The sequence below is a fragment of the Pituophis catenifer genome, unplaced genomic scaffold (assembly GCF_029215685.1).
Source record: "Pituophis catenifer annectens isolate HBS135680 unplaced genomic scaffold, rPitCat1.0.hap2 SCAF_2, whole genome shotgun sequence".
In the NCBI taxonomy this organism is placed as follows: domain Eukaryota; kingdom Metazoa; phylum Chordata; class Lepidosauria; order Squamata; family Colubridae; genus Pituophis; species Pituophis catenifer.
This window is the reverse complement of record NW_027256882.1, coordinates 12,009,711-12,025,006: the sequence shown is the minus strand read 5'-3', so window position 1 is coordinate 12,025,006 and position 15,296 is coordinate 12,009,711. Positions and strand designations below refer to the sequence as shown.

The 15,296-nt window shown below is 45.5% G+C and overlaps 1 protein-coding gene and 1 pseudogene across 1 annotated transcript; both read right to left on the bottom strand.

The window, feature by feature from the left end:
* LOC139309844 (zinc finger protein 721-like) overlaps positions 1-15,296 on the bottom strand; it is a 51,105-nt pseudogene that overhangs the window by 25,497 nt on the left and 10,312 nt on the right.
* On the bottom strand, positions 5,545-14,632 carry LOC139311761 (zinc finger protein 558-like). Its single transcript, XM_070936266.1, has 4 exons — positions 14,470-14,632; positions 14,164-14,276; positions 7,640-7,722; positions 5,545-5,707 (listed from the first exon to the last, which is right to left on the bottom strand). Exons 2-4 carry the CDS (start codon positions 14,261-14,263, stop codon positions 5,564-5,566), a joined length of 327 nt encoding a protein of 108 aa, XP_070792367.1. The 5' UTR covers positions 14,264-14,276; positions 14,470-14,632; the 3' UTR covers positions 5,545-5,563.

Genomic DNA, 15,296 nt, shown 5'->3' with positions numbered 1-15,296 from the left:
AAGTGGGTAAGGCTCACTTCGGTTTGTAAAAATGATTGGAATAGCAATAGAGCTGGAAGGAACCTTGGAGGTCTCCTAGTCCAGCCCCCTGCTCAAGCAGGAGAACCACTTATTTCAGATAAGTGACTATCTAGTTTCTTCTTAAAAACCTCCAGTGATGGAGCGCCCACGATTTCTGAAGGCAACTTCTGTTCCACTGGTTAATTGTCCTAAATTGTTAGGAAGTTTCTCCTTAATTCCAGGTTGCTTCTCTCTTTAATTAGTTTCCATCCATTGTTTGTTGTGCTGCCCTCTGGTGCTTTGGAGAATAAACTGACCCCCCTCTTCTTTGGGGCAGCCCCTCAAATACTACAATACTGGTATCATGTTGTCCCTAATTTTTTTTTAGACTAGCCATACCCAAATCCTGCAGCCATTCTAATGTGTTAGTCTCCAGGCCTTTGATCATTTTAGTTGCTCTTCTCTGAACTTTTTCCAAAGTCTCAGCATCTTATCTTGCAATACAAGCCAAAAAGAAATTGAGAGAAAATGAATTATTCCTGTCAAAAGCATAACCAAAGTAACGCCATATTTAACCTTTATATAATCTGATTTATGTAACCTGATAATTAGGACATGAGTAAGCAGTAGATTATGGAAAGGAAAAAGGGAACTGTAATGTTTCTGTGATGCTTGTTTTGAAGAACTGCTTGTTTTGGGGAAATAAAAGTTTTGGGTACATCTAAATCCGGTCGGGCTGATCTAAATGAGGAACAGCCTAATGATCTATTAAGAAGAATACCAATCAGCATGGAAACATTTGTGTTGGGTATTTTCGGAGGGTATTTTTGGAGGGGAACTCCAGGGTGGAACATGTGCAGAGAGCCAAAATTGTTATATAAGACCTGAAAACAATTCCCTAAGGGGACATTTACATTGTGTTGCTGTATCGCGAAAACTGTATATAAACCATGTAAGCGAAGTGATCAGACGTTCTCTCTCTTTTGTGGGAGAACCCTTTTGCAAAAGCTTGAAATATATATATAGCTTTATATATATATATATTTAATAAATCTGCTTCTTACTTGTTCATGGTCTCTGTTTCACTCTTTATGTGGGTTGCTGTTTTTCTGTATTTCACAGAAATAGAGGAACAGATATTGTGACAAATAATGTAGATCAGTTAGGTAACATGCTACCAAGTGGAAACTGAAGTTTTGGGTCTCTCCCTCCCTCCCTCCCTCCCTCCCTCTCTCTCTCTCTCTCTCTGGCATGTTATGCATATCTTTTGCTTAATGTAGCACTGTTCCATAAGATTCCATAAGTCTTAAGCAAGGGTCTCCACACTTGGCAACTTTTAAGACTTGTGGACTTCAACTCCTAGAATTCCCCAGCAAGAAAAGTAACATGATTTTTAAGCATGGCTGTTCAGGAATTCTGGGAGTTGAAGAAAAAATGACCAAGGTCCCTCATCCCTGATGAGACTCTGGTCTTCTAACTGTCAGAGGCCAAACTGTGCATTTGGTCTTGTTCCCTGGGAAACCTCATCCTTCTCCAAGGAATCTTAGGCCTCTTCGCCATCTTCCCCCTTTTTGAGATTTTAACTTATGGACTTCAACTCCCAGAATTCCCCAGCCAGCATGATAACATGTGTGCCAACATCTGTGCCAGAGGAATTCTGGAAGTTGAAGTCCACAAGTCTTAAAATACCTTTGGAGACCCCTAGTCTAGGCCCTGACCGATTTTGAGGTTAAGAAATTCCTTCCCTATGTTTTCCAAGGTGGGTTTCAATGAATTGGCGATTGTCAGTTACACTGAAACAACACATTCTTAACATTCATGACTCTGCCTTAATAACAAATAATCAATTGCTGCTTTACAATTAGTCCTCATCTTACAATCATTTGTTCAGTGACCATTCAAAGTTACAACGGCACTGAAAAAAATGATTTATGATTTTTTTCACACCACCGTTGCAGCATCCCTGTGTGATGTGATCAAAATTCAGACATTTGGCAACTGGCCTGTATTTTTGATAGTTGGAGTGTCCCAGGGTCATGTGATCACCGTTTGAAACATTCTGACAAGCAAAGTCAATTAAGATTCATTTAACAACCATGTTACTAACTGAACAACTGTGGCAAAGGTTGTAAAAGGGAACAAAACTCACTTAACAACTGCCTTGCTTAGCCATGGAAATGTGTGGCTTAATTGTGGTCATAAGTCAAGGGCTGCCTCTATTTTCTAAAGCTTGTTCCCTAAATTGTCCAAAAAGGGCCTGTATCTGAGATGTGTAAGCTAAGCCTTTAGCTACTATACACGTTAGGGCACTAATAAAGTCAAGCACAATCAATTTCATATCTCAGACTAGAAATCAGTTAAACACAACCAATGTTAGCTGGTGCAGACACAGCGCCATCCCTCCAGTTATGACTTTTGACAAAACTCTCGACTCTTGTATTGGTTCAATGTTTCATTCTCTTCCGTCACTTTCTCCCACCGAAGTGCTCAGTGAAGATCCTATTTCTCTTTGAACTGGTGTGACTTTCTCCACATGGGTGTAGCGGACCACTGTTTGATTCTCCCAACATTACGAAATAGGGACCTCACCACTTAGGTGGCAATGTTTGCTCTTAAAGTATTTCAGCATCTTCCCTATATGATGTCTAAGCCAGCTTTCTGCACCCTAATGTTGTCTGAAACTGTTATCCCGAAGGCGCTTTTTTTCAAAAGTCAACTGGATTTTGTTTTTCCTTGAAGACATTTTGCTACTCATTTAAGAAGCTTCTTCAGTTCAGAACTGAAGAAAGTTCTTGGATGAGAAGGGAAATCTCTTCAACGGGGGGGGGGGGGGGGGAGTCCAGTTGCCTTTTGATAAAAGCCCCTTTGGGACAACCGCAACCTGGATGCCTGAGAATCTCCATCTGGATGTGTTAGTTTCCAAATCCCTACCTACCTTTGGTGTTCGCACTGACACAAGTTGATCACTTTTTGTATGTTATGTACGCTGACAGCATATGCGTCGGAGACACATTCCTTGTATGTCCAATCAAACTTGGCTAATAAAGAATCCTATGCTATGCTATGTTATGTTATGTTATGCCATGACATGCTATCTCTATTCTATTTTTATTCTTATTCTTTCTAATCTTATTCTACTCTACTCTAGCACAAAGATCTAATATCCAAAAGTTAATTCCTAGTTCTACAAGAAAACTCTTCTTTTTAATGGAACAAGACGTTTCTGCTGCTTTAGAAGCCCTTCCCATACTCCATGCATTTCTACAGAATCTCCTGCAAAACGTCTGTCAGCATGAAGCAAATTTTGAGAATCAACACGAACCAATTAGCATCGTCTTTTCCTGCTATGCGTCTTCTTATGTCGATTAAACTCACCGCAGGTTCTAAATTTCTTTCCACACTCCACACACTGATATGGCTTCTCCCCTGTGTGGAGTCTTTTATGGAGTGTAAGATTACCACTGAGTCGGAAACTCTTTCCACAGTCGATGCATTTAAACGGCTTCTCTCCTGTGTGGATCCTCATGTGGGAGGTAAGCTGGCCACTGTCTCTATAACATTTTCCACACTCCATGCATTTATAGGGTTTCTCCCCTGAGTGAAGCCTTCTATGGCTCTTGAGTGAACTATTTAGACTAAAGCTTTTTCCGCACTCGTAACATGTGTATGGTTTCTCCCCAGTGTGGATCCTCTTGTGGATACCAAGGTGACTACTTCTCCTGAAACTCATGCCACACTCCGTGCACTTATACGGTTTCTCCCCTGAGTGAATCCTTTTATGGATTGTCAGTTCTCCAGAATCACTGAAGCATTTTCCACACTCTTGGCACTGATATGGTTTCTCCCCAGTGTGGATCCTCTCATGGGACTTAAGATGACCTTTTCGACTGAAGTTTTTTCCACAGTGCAGGCATTCATAAGGCTTCTCCCCTTTATGCATCCTGTTATGTACGGATAGAGCACCACTTCTGCTGAAGCATTTTCCACACTCTGTGCACTTATATGGCTTTTCTCCGGTGTGGATCCTCTTATGTAAATTGAAATCGCCTTTTCGGGTGAAGCTCTTCCCACACACTGTGCAATGATACGGCTTTTCCCCTGTATGGGTCCTATTATGGGAAGTGAGGTATCTTGCAGAGCGGAAGCTCTTCCCACATTCCAGGCATTTACACAATTTATTCCCAGTGGACCTTTTTTTCCAGGAATTTGGTTCCTTGCTCCAAGTAAACCTCATTCTACTCTCCCTGCATTGATGCAACTTCTCCTCTCTGTGGCTGCTTTGATGGGAAGTAAGGGAGGCGCTGCTTCCAAAGCTGTTTCCCCTATTAATGCATTGATGCTGCTTCCTCTCTTCGTGGACCTTTTTATGTGAACTAAGATGATTTTTCTGCCTGAAGGTCCTTCCACAATCCAGACATTTGTGTGGATCCTCTGTTTTGTGAATCGTTTTATGCATTGAAAGAGAATGGCTTGTACTGAAGCTTTCTGCACACTCCGTACATTTGTACATTTCCCCTCCTTCTTGTATGCTTTCATGTAAAGGAGGAGGAAGGGTCCCTCTGCAGTGTTGTCTGCTTTCATCTTGTTTCTCTCCATCAGGGCTTTGGCAACAGTCACATAATCCCAATTCATCTAGGAGTGTTTTCCCACACCTTGAACACTCTCCTTTTTCTTGGCAATCATCTGTGTCCAATAAGACATTGGGATCTGGACAAGGGAAACCAGAGCAATTCTCCAGCTCCCCCATTAACTGGTTTTCTGCAACTTCCTTTTTCTCTTTTGGCAAAGGTGCTGCTGCCTCTTGGCCAGAATCCTCCCTCTCCCATCCGTCACCTGCTTGCAACAGGAAAAAAAAAAGGGAAATTAACACAAACTTAGGCGTGAAACGGATTAAGCACTATTGCTGTATTTGAATGATCAAACTCCCACTGGTTCAAAGCTTGTCCTTTGGAGCCTGCTTGTCCTCAATGGTACAGAATGAAAACCTGAACATTTTGGATGAGGGCATTTAAATTTGGGGGTGAGGGAGAGGTCCTCAGCTATACTGCTGAGGATGGAGAACCAATTGGTTTAATTTTAATCTGAGAAGGTAGATAGATTGAGGGACTTGGTCCTGAAACTGAACTTCATCCTCTTCTCCGTGAAGAGGTTTTTACTTGAACAAAACTGGTTCCCATCTGAGGTGTTCATTCATCTTTATCCCAAAGTTGCTTTTTCTAAAGGCAACTGGACTTTCTTTTTTCCTTGAAGATGTTTCCCTTCTCATCCCAGAAGCTTCATCAGTTCTGATTGAAGGATGGAGGATGGAAGGATTGATAATTCCTTGCAGTCATCTGGTTGTAAGCACTCTTTCCGACCAGATGACTGCAGGGAGTAAAAATCCCTGTGATAAACCTTTGGACCCTATCAGGCTCTTAATTGTCATCATTATAGATCAAAAAACAACAAAATCACAGAATAGATTGCCTCATGCAGGAGACAGCTTTCTCCAACCAATCAGCTGTAATTGTGTGTTCTGACTCCTTGTAGAACTCCACTGTTACAGCTACTAAATTTCAATATCTTAAAAGAATCCCTTACCTAAGGAGATTATGTTCCTTTCGTTTTCCAGCATGACCTCTCGGTACAGGGCTTTTTGCTCAGAATCCAGCAGGGCCCACTCCTCCATGGAGAAAAACACAGCTACATCCTCAAGCGATACCAAATTCTGACACAGGGAGAAGAAAAAAAATTAATTATATTCCATGAGCATTCTTAACAATGAAAACTTCAATAAATTACTTGCAAGTCCTCTTCTTGATGAACATATTCCATCTGCAGAGTTTCCAAGTAGGGCAAATTTGCATCTTCTCTGGAGAACCTTTCCAAAAACATAAATTGCAAAGAGCCTCTGGCTACAGACACATCTAGGACAGTAATGTAATGTATTATTGGTTTGGCCGATTCTGCAACCCCATATTCCTTCGCTTTCCACTGATGAGCTACAGCAGTGATGGTGAACCTTGTCGCGTGGAAACAATGCATGCATGCTCGTATGCTTGTCGGGACCGTGCTATAAAAAAGCCTAACTTCCGGGGTCTAGCATGCCTGTGCAGGTTATTGGAACTGCTATGCGCGCAAAAGGATTGCGCTCTGGAAAAGCTGAACTTCTGGGTTCTGGCACGCATGGGCACCTGACAACCAGCTGGCCAGCGTGCATGCGTAAGCCGGTTTTCAGCACTGCCGCGTGTGCAAAGGACAGCTGATTGTTGCACACGCATGCATGCCAGAAACCTGGAAGACAAACAGGCATGGCCACACGTACTGGGCGACATGGCTTCACATGATCTTTTGTTACTTTTTCCTGTTTTACTGAAGGTTTGCGCAGTTTAAACTTATATCCCGTAAGAAGCATGGGGAGCTGTGCACTGAAATAGCTGAGCTCTCTGGGTGTGCTTTTTAACCAGATAATGTAACAGAATAACAGAATATAACAGATGGGGAGAAACAGGCTCAGGCTCAACCCATCAAAGACCGAGTGGCTGTGGTTTCCGACGTCCCGATATAGTCAGCTGGTGCCATCGCTGACTATTGGGGGCGAATCATTGGCCCCCACGGAAAGGGCTCGCAACTTGGGCGTCCTCCTGGATTCACGGCTGTCTTTAGAAGAGCACTTGACGGCCGTGACCGGGAGGATTTTTCATCAGGTTCGCCTGATCCGCCAGTTGCGTCCCTTTCTAGATCGGGACTCCCTACGCACAGTCACTCATGCCCTCGTCACCTCTCGTCTGGACTATTGTAATGCTCTCTACATGGGGCTCCCCTTGAGGTGCACTCGGAGGCTCCAACTGGCGCAGAGTGCGGCTGCGCGGGTGGTTATGGGAGCAACGTGGAGCTCCCATGTAACACCTCTCCTGCGCGAGCTGCACTGGCTCCCGGCGCTCCCATAGAGAGGGGCTCCTCCGGGTGCCGTCGGCCAAACAGTGTCAGCTGTCGGCCCCTAGGGGGAGAGCCTTCTCTGTGGGGGCACCTATGATCTGGAATGAGCTCCCCCCAGAGATACAGAGGATCCCGGATCTGCGCACCTTCCGCCGCGCGCTCAAGACTCTTCTATTTCATCAAGCTGGCCTGGCCTAAATCTTCTCCCTTTTAAGTGTAAATTTTAAATTTGTTTTAAATTACTGGGTATTTTAAATTCAGCCAAATTATTTAATTCATTTTATTCGATTTTAATTTTTTGTATTTATGTGTTTTACTTCGTGGCTGTTCACCGCCCTGAGTCCTTCGGGAGTAGGACGGTATAGAAATTTAATAAAATAAATAAATAAATAAATAAATAACAGAATGACAGAGTTGGAAGGGACCTTGGAGGTCTTCTAGCCCAACCTCCCGCTCAAGCAGGAGATCCTATATACCATTCCAGACAAATGGCTGCCCAGTCTCTTCTTCAAAGCCTCCAGTGCTGAAGCACCAACACTTCTGAAGGCAAGCCATTCTACAGGGTAATTGTTCTCACTATTACAAAATTTTTTTCCTTAATTCTGGGTTGCTTCTCTCCTTGGTTAATATCCATCCATTGTTTCTTCTCTTGCCTTCTTTTATTGGGGGCTTCTTCAATAAATCAGACTGGCACTTTTAAGTAAGGGGAGAATCCTCCTACCTGAGTTGGAAGTTCAACCGCTGTTAATCCTCTGCTATACAGACCTGAGGTTCCAGGAGATGAAGATGAGGCCATCAGAGTGTCTAGGAGTGAAAATAAAAGCAAAGGAATAATTTCCTATCAAACACCTTAACTATATTGGTGAAGAAGCTACAGTGAACAAGGGCAAGTTTACATCCATATCTTTATCCTAAGTAGGGAATCGGTTTATTTAAGTACTTTGAAGCCACAAGAACAATACATAGAAGCTGCTAACGTTGGGTTGTGAGGAAAACTGAATGATGTGGAAGGACCAGGGATTGGATTCAGAGGCAGATTATCTCAGCCATGAATTTACGTATTAAAACACCACAGAGGTTGACTCTGGAGCCTCAAGTAGATCCCATCCCGTATCTGCTGAGTTGTTAATCAGGAGTTCTAGGTCTGGCCTGGCACCAACAAAGAGGCAGAGTCCAATTCTCTCTGAGCCATGCATCTACAGCTAGTCCTCAAATTACAGCCATTCATTTAGTGACCGTTTGAAGTTACAATGGCACTGGAAACAATGACATGATTGTTTTTCACACTTATGACCATTGGCAGCATCCCCATGGTCACATGATCAACATTCAGACACTTGGCAACAACTGGCTCATATTTATGACGGTTGCAGTGTCCCGGGGTCATGTGATCACCTTTTGCAACCTTCTGTGAGAAACTCGGAAAACGGGGACCCGTACCTGCTTACGACTGATGCTGTCCCTGATCCAGTTCCCTGGGTTGCTATTATCTCAGGGAATTTGGACTAGGTCCAGCATTAATATGAAATTACCTGCAATACTTCAGGAATATTAAAAGCTGCTTTAACACGTTGTGTCATATATCATAGTCAAGGAAATTATGAAAAATAAAAATAAAAAACTTTTTTAAAAAAAGACACTTGGCAACAACTGTCTCATATTTATGACGCTTGCAGTGTCCTGGGGTCATGTGATCCCGTTGCAACCTTCTGACAAGCCAGGTCAATAGAATTCCCTATTGCACTGTGGTTCACTTAACCATTGGGGCAAGAAAGGTCGTAGTAGGGGGCAAAACTCACTTAGCTCCTATCTCGGTGAGCAACAGAAATTTTGGGCTCAGTTGTACCTGTAAGTCAAGGAATACCTGTATTCAAATTTGGACAAAGGTGGGTCCTCCCATAAGGCTGGGAAAGAGCCTGAATTACTTTTTCAGCACACCTGTATATTTACTAAGCAGGAAATACAGCTGGTTGTTTGGCAGTTAGACACATTATGGAAGTATCAAAGTAGCTATGCCCACATCCTGTAGCGATATATTGTTAGCAAGCATGGTGTGGTTTCCATATCCCCCGTCCCCACACATGTCCTGTATTTCAGCCATTTCAGAATACAGAATAACAGAGGCCTTCTAACCACTATACCACAGGTGTCAAACTCGCCACGTCATGTTTCATGAGTTTTTCCCTTCACAGAGCTGTGTTGGGCGTGGCCTGCATGTAACGCATCTGGCCTGCAGGCCGCCAGTTTGACACGCCTGCTATACCATTTCAGACAAATGGTTGTCCAATCTCTTCTTTAAAACCTCTGTTGAATAGCACCCACAACTTCTGGAGGCAAGTTGTTCCACTGATTAACTGTTCTCACTGTCAGGAAATTTCTCTTTGGTTCTAAGTTGCTTCTCTCCTTGATTAGTTTCCACCCATTGCTTTTTATCCTGCCTTCAGGTGCTTTGGAGATTAGGTTGACTCCCTCTTCTTTGTGTCAACCCCTCAACTAATAGAATATTGCTATCCTATCTGTTATGTATTGATACATTTAAGCAGGAGTTTCAAATATTTAAGTGTTGCTGATTGGCTGACAGTCTCTCCTGGAGTGTATATAAGGAGGGCTGCTGCCAGAGAGTTTTTGCTGAAGTCTCACTCTATATTAAAGAGCTGTTGCCACTTGCTTGCTTGTGCCTCTCGTTATTCCCGCGCTACAACATTGGCGACGAAGGTGGGATTGAGGCCACAAAAAGCGAACCAGTGAGACCCTCGAGCTTCAGCTAGGGTGATGAAGCGAACTACAGGAGACATACCGGCATGTCTGCCTATGTTCCGCCCAAGCCCTTCGATCCTGCCCACGAGAAATGGGCATCCTACATGACAAGGTTCGAGTGCTCCCTCGAAGGCAGCGACATGCAAGGACTCTCCGCTAATCGGAAGACAGCCCTATTCCTAAGTCACTGCAGACCGGACGTGTTCGAGATGGCGGAGTCCCTCTGTGAGCCAACGCCAGTCCAGACCGTTCCCTGGGACACACTGATGGCGACTCTCCGAGCGCACTATGCTCCGGTGCCCTCCAAGTTCGTGCAGCGCTACGAATTCAGACAACGTGTGCAGAAAGAGGGAGAGCCGGTCAGCGCGTACATGGCGAGCCTTCGTAAAACCGCAACGCATTTTGACTATAGAGACTTAGACGACGTGCTGCTCGAGCAGCTAATATGCGGCGTTTGGGATACGAGACTGCAAAGGCGACTACTCACTAAACCCGACTTGACACTGGTTGGAGTCCTAGACAAGGTCAGGGCTCACGAAGCCTCTACAAAAGCCACTGAAGCCTTGCAACGACCATTGGCAAGCAAAGACACTCCCAAAACTCCACCAGTGCATCGGTAGGACGTCAGATCCAGCTCAGAAGGAGAGTCCGACGAGGACATCTGCCACACTGAACACAAAAAGACAGAAATGAACAGTTGTCAAAAATACTGTTCTAGCTGTGGCGGAAAACACGAGAGACAGACCTGCAAGTACCGAGACGCTGTTTGCAGGCGCTGTGAAAAGAAGGGACACTTGGCGAGAGTCTGCAGAGCCATCATTCACAGCCAATCCTGGCCACGTGACCGCCACAGCCAACCCGAAGCGGCTCATTCAAAACAGCCAGTTAAAGATGGCGGCGTGAAAAATCGGCGCGAAATTCAAAAACGAGACACCTACAACTCGCCCCCAACGAGACGACTATTGGAGGCGAGTCTTTGGCCCCCACAGAAAGGGCTCGCAATCTGGGAGTCCTCCTGGATATGCAGCTGTCCTTGGAGAAACATCTGACAGCTGTAACCAGGGGGACCTTTTATCAGGTTTGACTGATTCGCCAGTTGCGGCCCTTTCTTGATCGGGATTCCCCTGTGCACAGTCACTCACGCCCTCGTCACCTCTCGCCTTGACTACTGCAATGCTCTCTACATGGGGCTCTCCTTGAAGGGCACCCGGAGGCTCCAGCTGGTCCAGAACGCAGCAGCGTGGGTAGTGACGGGAGCAGCATGGCGCTCCCATGTAACACAGCTCCTGCGTGAGCTGCACTGGCTCCTGGTGGTCTTCCGGGTGTGCTTCAAGGTGTTGGTTATCACCTTTAAAGCGCTCCATGGCTTAGGGCCTCGTTATTTACGGGACCGCCTGCTACCACCAATAGCCTCCCACCGTCCAGTACGCTCCCATAGAGAGGGGCTACGTCTGGTGGCCACAAATGGATCGGGATGTCACTGAGTGGGTCGGAAAGTGCAGCCCTTGCCAGGAGTCCTGCCCCAATCCTCCCATAGCGCCCGTCAGGGAATGGGAGAAACCAAAAGGGCCATGGGGGAGGATCCACATTTATTTTGCCGGGCCGTTCCACGGGCAAACATTTTTAATTGTGGTAGACGCTTTCTCTAAATGGTTAGAAATCATCCTGATGCCCTCAACCACAGCCGAAGCAGTCATTAAGACTCTTCGGAGACTTTTTGCAACTCATGGATTGCCGGATACTCTCGTATCCGACAATGGGCCCCAATTCACCGCGACTCAATTTGAGGGCTATCTGGCCGAATTGGGCATTCATCATGCCCTATCAGCTCCGTTCCATCCGGCTTCGAATGGCCTTGCGGAACGTTTTGTGAGAACGGCCAAAGAAGCGTTGTCCAGGCTAGATGCAGGAGATTGGCAGACTAGAATAGATCAATTTCTGGCAATCCAACATGCCACACCGTGCACTGCCACGGGGCGCAGTCCTGCCGAATTACTAATGGGCAGAAAGTTGAGGTGTGTATTAGACAGATTGCACCCAAATTATACACATGAGAATTATAAGGGAGAAGTAGCGGGGCTGAGACAGTTCCAAATCGGAATACCAGTCTTCGCCAGGAACTATGCCAGCGGACCATTGTGGATGGCAGGAACCATCGTAGGAATTACCGGCCCAAAATCTTACACAGTAGATGTCGGCCACGACAAACTCTGGAAACGCCACATAGACCAATTACGCAAACGTATAGATAGCGAGGTCTATGATAGCCCGAAAATAACAGAGCCTAACTACAACGATTTTCCCCAAACAGCTAGCTCAAGCCTGAGTTCGAGGGAATACTTAGCTGACAAGCCATGGCTCCAGCGCCGCTCCGACGAGTCGACACTCCCAGCCAGGGAAAACCATGCCTCCGAGGAAATCCAGGAGGTTCCATTGGCAGAGCCAGGAGAGACAAAGAGTCCCTCTGACTGGCTCGACGCCTCACCCAATACTGAACTGCGCAGGTCGACCCGAGCGAGAACACGCTCTGGTCACCTGCGAGACTTTGTTTGTAATTATGCAAATAGTTGAATGAATAGTGCCTTCTGGGAATGGAGGGGTGTTATGTATTGATACATTTAAGCGGGAGTTCCAAATATTTAAGTGTTGCTGATTGGCTAACAGTCTCTCCTGGAGTGTATATAAGGAGGGCTGCTGCCAGAGAGTTTTTGCTGAAGTCTCACTCTATATTAAAGAGCTGTTGTCACTTGCTTGCTTGTGCCTCTCGTTATTCCCGCGCTACAACACTATCATTCCTAATCCTTCTTTTCATTAAACTAGTGTGAGGGGAAACTAATCATAATGTAGGCTTCTTTACAGATGCCTATTGACTTGACATTCCTTTGGCAAGGTTTATTGTGTTCAATATTAATCTGTATAATCTGTTTAAAATCATGGTATTCAGTACTAATGTATCTATAAAAAAGTTGTAACCTGCAAGCATGCTGATGTTGTAGGAAATTCACGAGGCCAGACTAAGCTCTTCAATGCAGGAAAGGTTTATTATGCATAAGGTTCAAACAGCAGTTAACACAGCAAATTGTCTGAACCCCGAAGGGTGTACAGAGGTGTTGCTTTTATACTTTTAGACTACGTATACATTTGTCGAGGTTGCATTAAGACATATTTGGTCTTAGAGGAAACGAAAGATGTCTAGTCCAGACATTTAGTAATAGATAACAAGAAAAGAGGAAATAACATGAATATATTGGGGTATAATTATACATAGCACTCGTTATATATGACATTTGGGGTTAAATGCAGAAGTCAGCAACAGGATGCATCTGTCTGGGTCAGTCTGCTCTTTTCAGATAAAAATACTCCCTGTCATCTCAGCAACTCCTTACTGGCATAAAGAAAATATTTAACCTTGACCAAAGTTTCAGGCCTATTTATTGAGGCTTTGGGTTTTGACCAAAGAATATTTAAGTACCTGAAATTTAACCTCTTCACTGAAATAGTATGTCTCAATACTGTTGGTAGCTGATCGAGGGAAAAGAGGGAACTATCAGGCTGTAATTTAAATTTTATATTTGTGGGTTTTATGCTGGCTGTACACCGCCCTGAGTCCCTTTGGGAGAAGGGCGGTATATAAATTAATTAATTAAATAAGTAATTAAATAAATAAATAAATAATGCATGTCAAAATAACAATATTGTGACATTGTGGTTAGAGGAAGAGAAAACTGCCTCAGTTGCTGTGACAACGTGGCAGAATTTTGGGAGTCTTGTGCTTTGTGGTATATAATGGCATGTTGGACAGTGAGTAACTTTTGACTGGTTGCTTATTGACCCTCATTGCAATGTGGTTATTGTGTAAGTACTTGCTGCTTGTTATAATTTTAAATTTCATAAACCTCTGGATTCTAAGTGAGATGTCTTATGATGTACTGTCTGTTCAATTCCTTACAAGTGCAGCTATGCTCATAATCAGGTTTTTCCCCCTGACACCAGACATACCCAATTCCAACAACTGTTCGTTATGTGTTTTAGCCTCCACTCCCCTAATCCTCTTTGTTGCTCTTCTCTGGACTCTTGATCATCAGAATCCTGGGCCACATAATGTTCACCCTCCCCATCAGATCATCCGAGGAGAAAGGAAAACTATTTTCGCAGGTGGGATTTGCCCTGCCTGTAGCATTGTTTCTCAACCTTAGCAGTTTTAAAATACATGGGCCTCAACTCCCAGAATTCCCCAGCCAGCCATCCTATGCTGGCTGGAGAATTCTGGGAGCGGAAATCCACATATCTTAAAAGTCGCCAAGTTAAAAGTTACAGGCTGGCCTATAGGAAAAGGGTGATGGTACCTGTTTAAATGCACCCAAGACTTTAAAAACACCGTTCAATTAAACAATGAAAAGGAATTCACGAATGAAATTAAGTCAGGAATGAAATTAACTCGGGCAAAGTCAATCCTGAGGATTAAAGGGCCTCAGCGGGAGCCTTTACCTGATGCTCTCTCCTGAGGTGCCTCGTCTTGAGCAACTCCCCGAAACAGCAGCTCCTGGGAGGGATCGCCCCCTTTCCCTCCGGCCGGGTTAGCAGCCATTAAACTTCTGGATCTGCAACAGCCCCAGAGGGAAGAAAAAAAAGGAAGTTGGGGGAAACGATCGGGAAGGGCCGGCAGACCAATCTCCCCAAGGAGAAGGTGGGGGCTGCAGGAGGGGTCTTAGGAGCGCCCCAAGAAGCTGCCTTGAAGGGTCTCCTGTCCGAGCATTTCCCCAGGTGGGAAGAAGGAAGGAGCGAGCTTCTTACCTGGCGCTCCATAGCAAAGAGGCGGCTCTCTTCCTCGCCCGGACTCCCGCTTCCCAAAAAGATGCGCGCAGGAACGGATCCGCGATCCGTTTTCCACGCGGCCACGCTCCCTTCCTTCCTTCCTTCCTTCCCGGCCACGCACGTGGATCCCCCTTCTCGGAACGGCCCCAGCCAAGACTTTGCAGAGCCCAAGCAGGAAGCTCTTATAGCTCCTCCCCTCCCCGCCCAGCTCCTCCCATTCTCTAAAGGGGGGGAGGGCGCCGCCCACTCGGGGGTCCCCCTGCCTGCGCCCTGCCTTTTGCAACGGGGGAAGCGGTCCCGCGTGGGATGCTCAGCTGGGCAGGGAGTCCAGGGCTGCTTCTCCCGAGGCAATCAGAGAAAGGGGAACAGAGGGAGGGGACGAAGCCCAGGGAACGGGGGGAGGGAAGGGAAAGCGATGCTGAGCAGCAGTTAGAAGGGACTCCTCCTTTAACAGAATAACAGAGTTGGGGGTGGTGGATCTTGGAGGTCTTCTAGTCCAACCCCGAGGCAGTCCGAGAAACGGGAGAGAGGGAGGGGAGGAAACCCAGGGACGGGAGCAGGGAAGGGAATTTTGATCCCTGTGAAAAACGTTCAGAAGTCGCTTTTTTCAGTAGCGTTGTAACTAAATGAACTGTTATAAGTGGAGGACTACCTGTTGGAAATGCAGAGATTCCTAACGCCTGCCGCTCCTAGATCCCTATAATGGAGCGTCTCAAATGAAGGAACAGGAAAGTTGAAAGAAGAGAGGGAATTGGAGACCAGAAGTTTTGGAAAGAGAACCAATAAGGAAGAAAAAAGGACTTTTG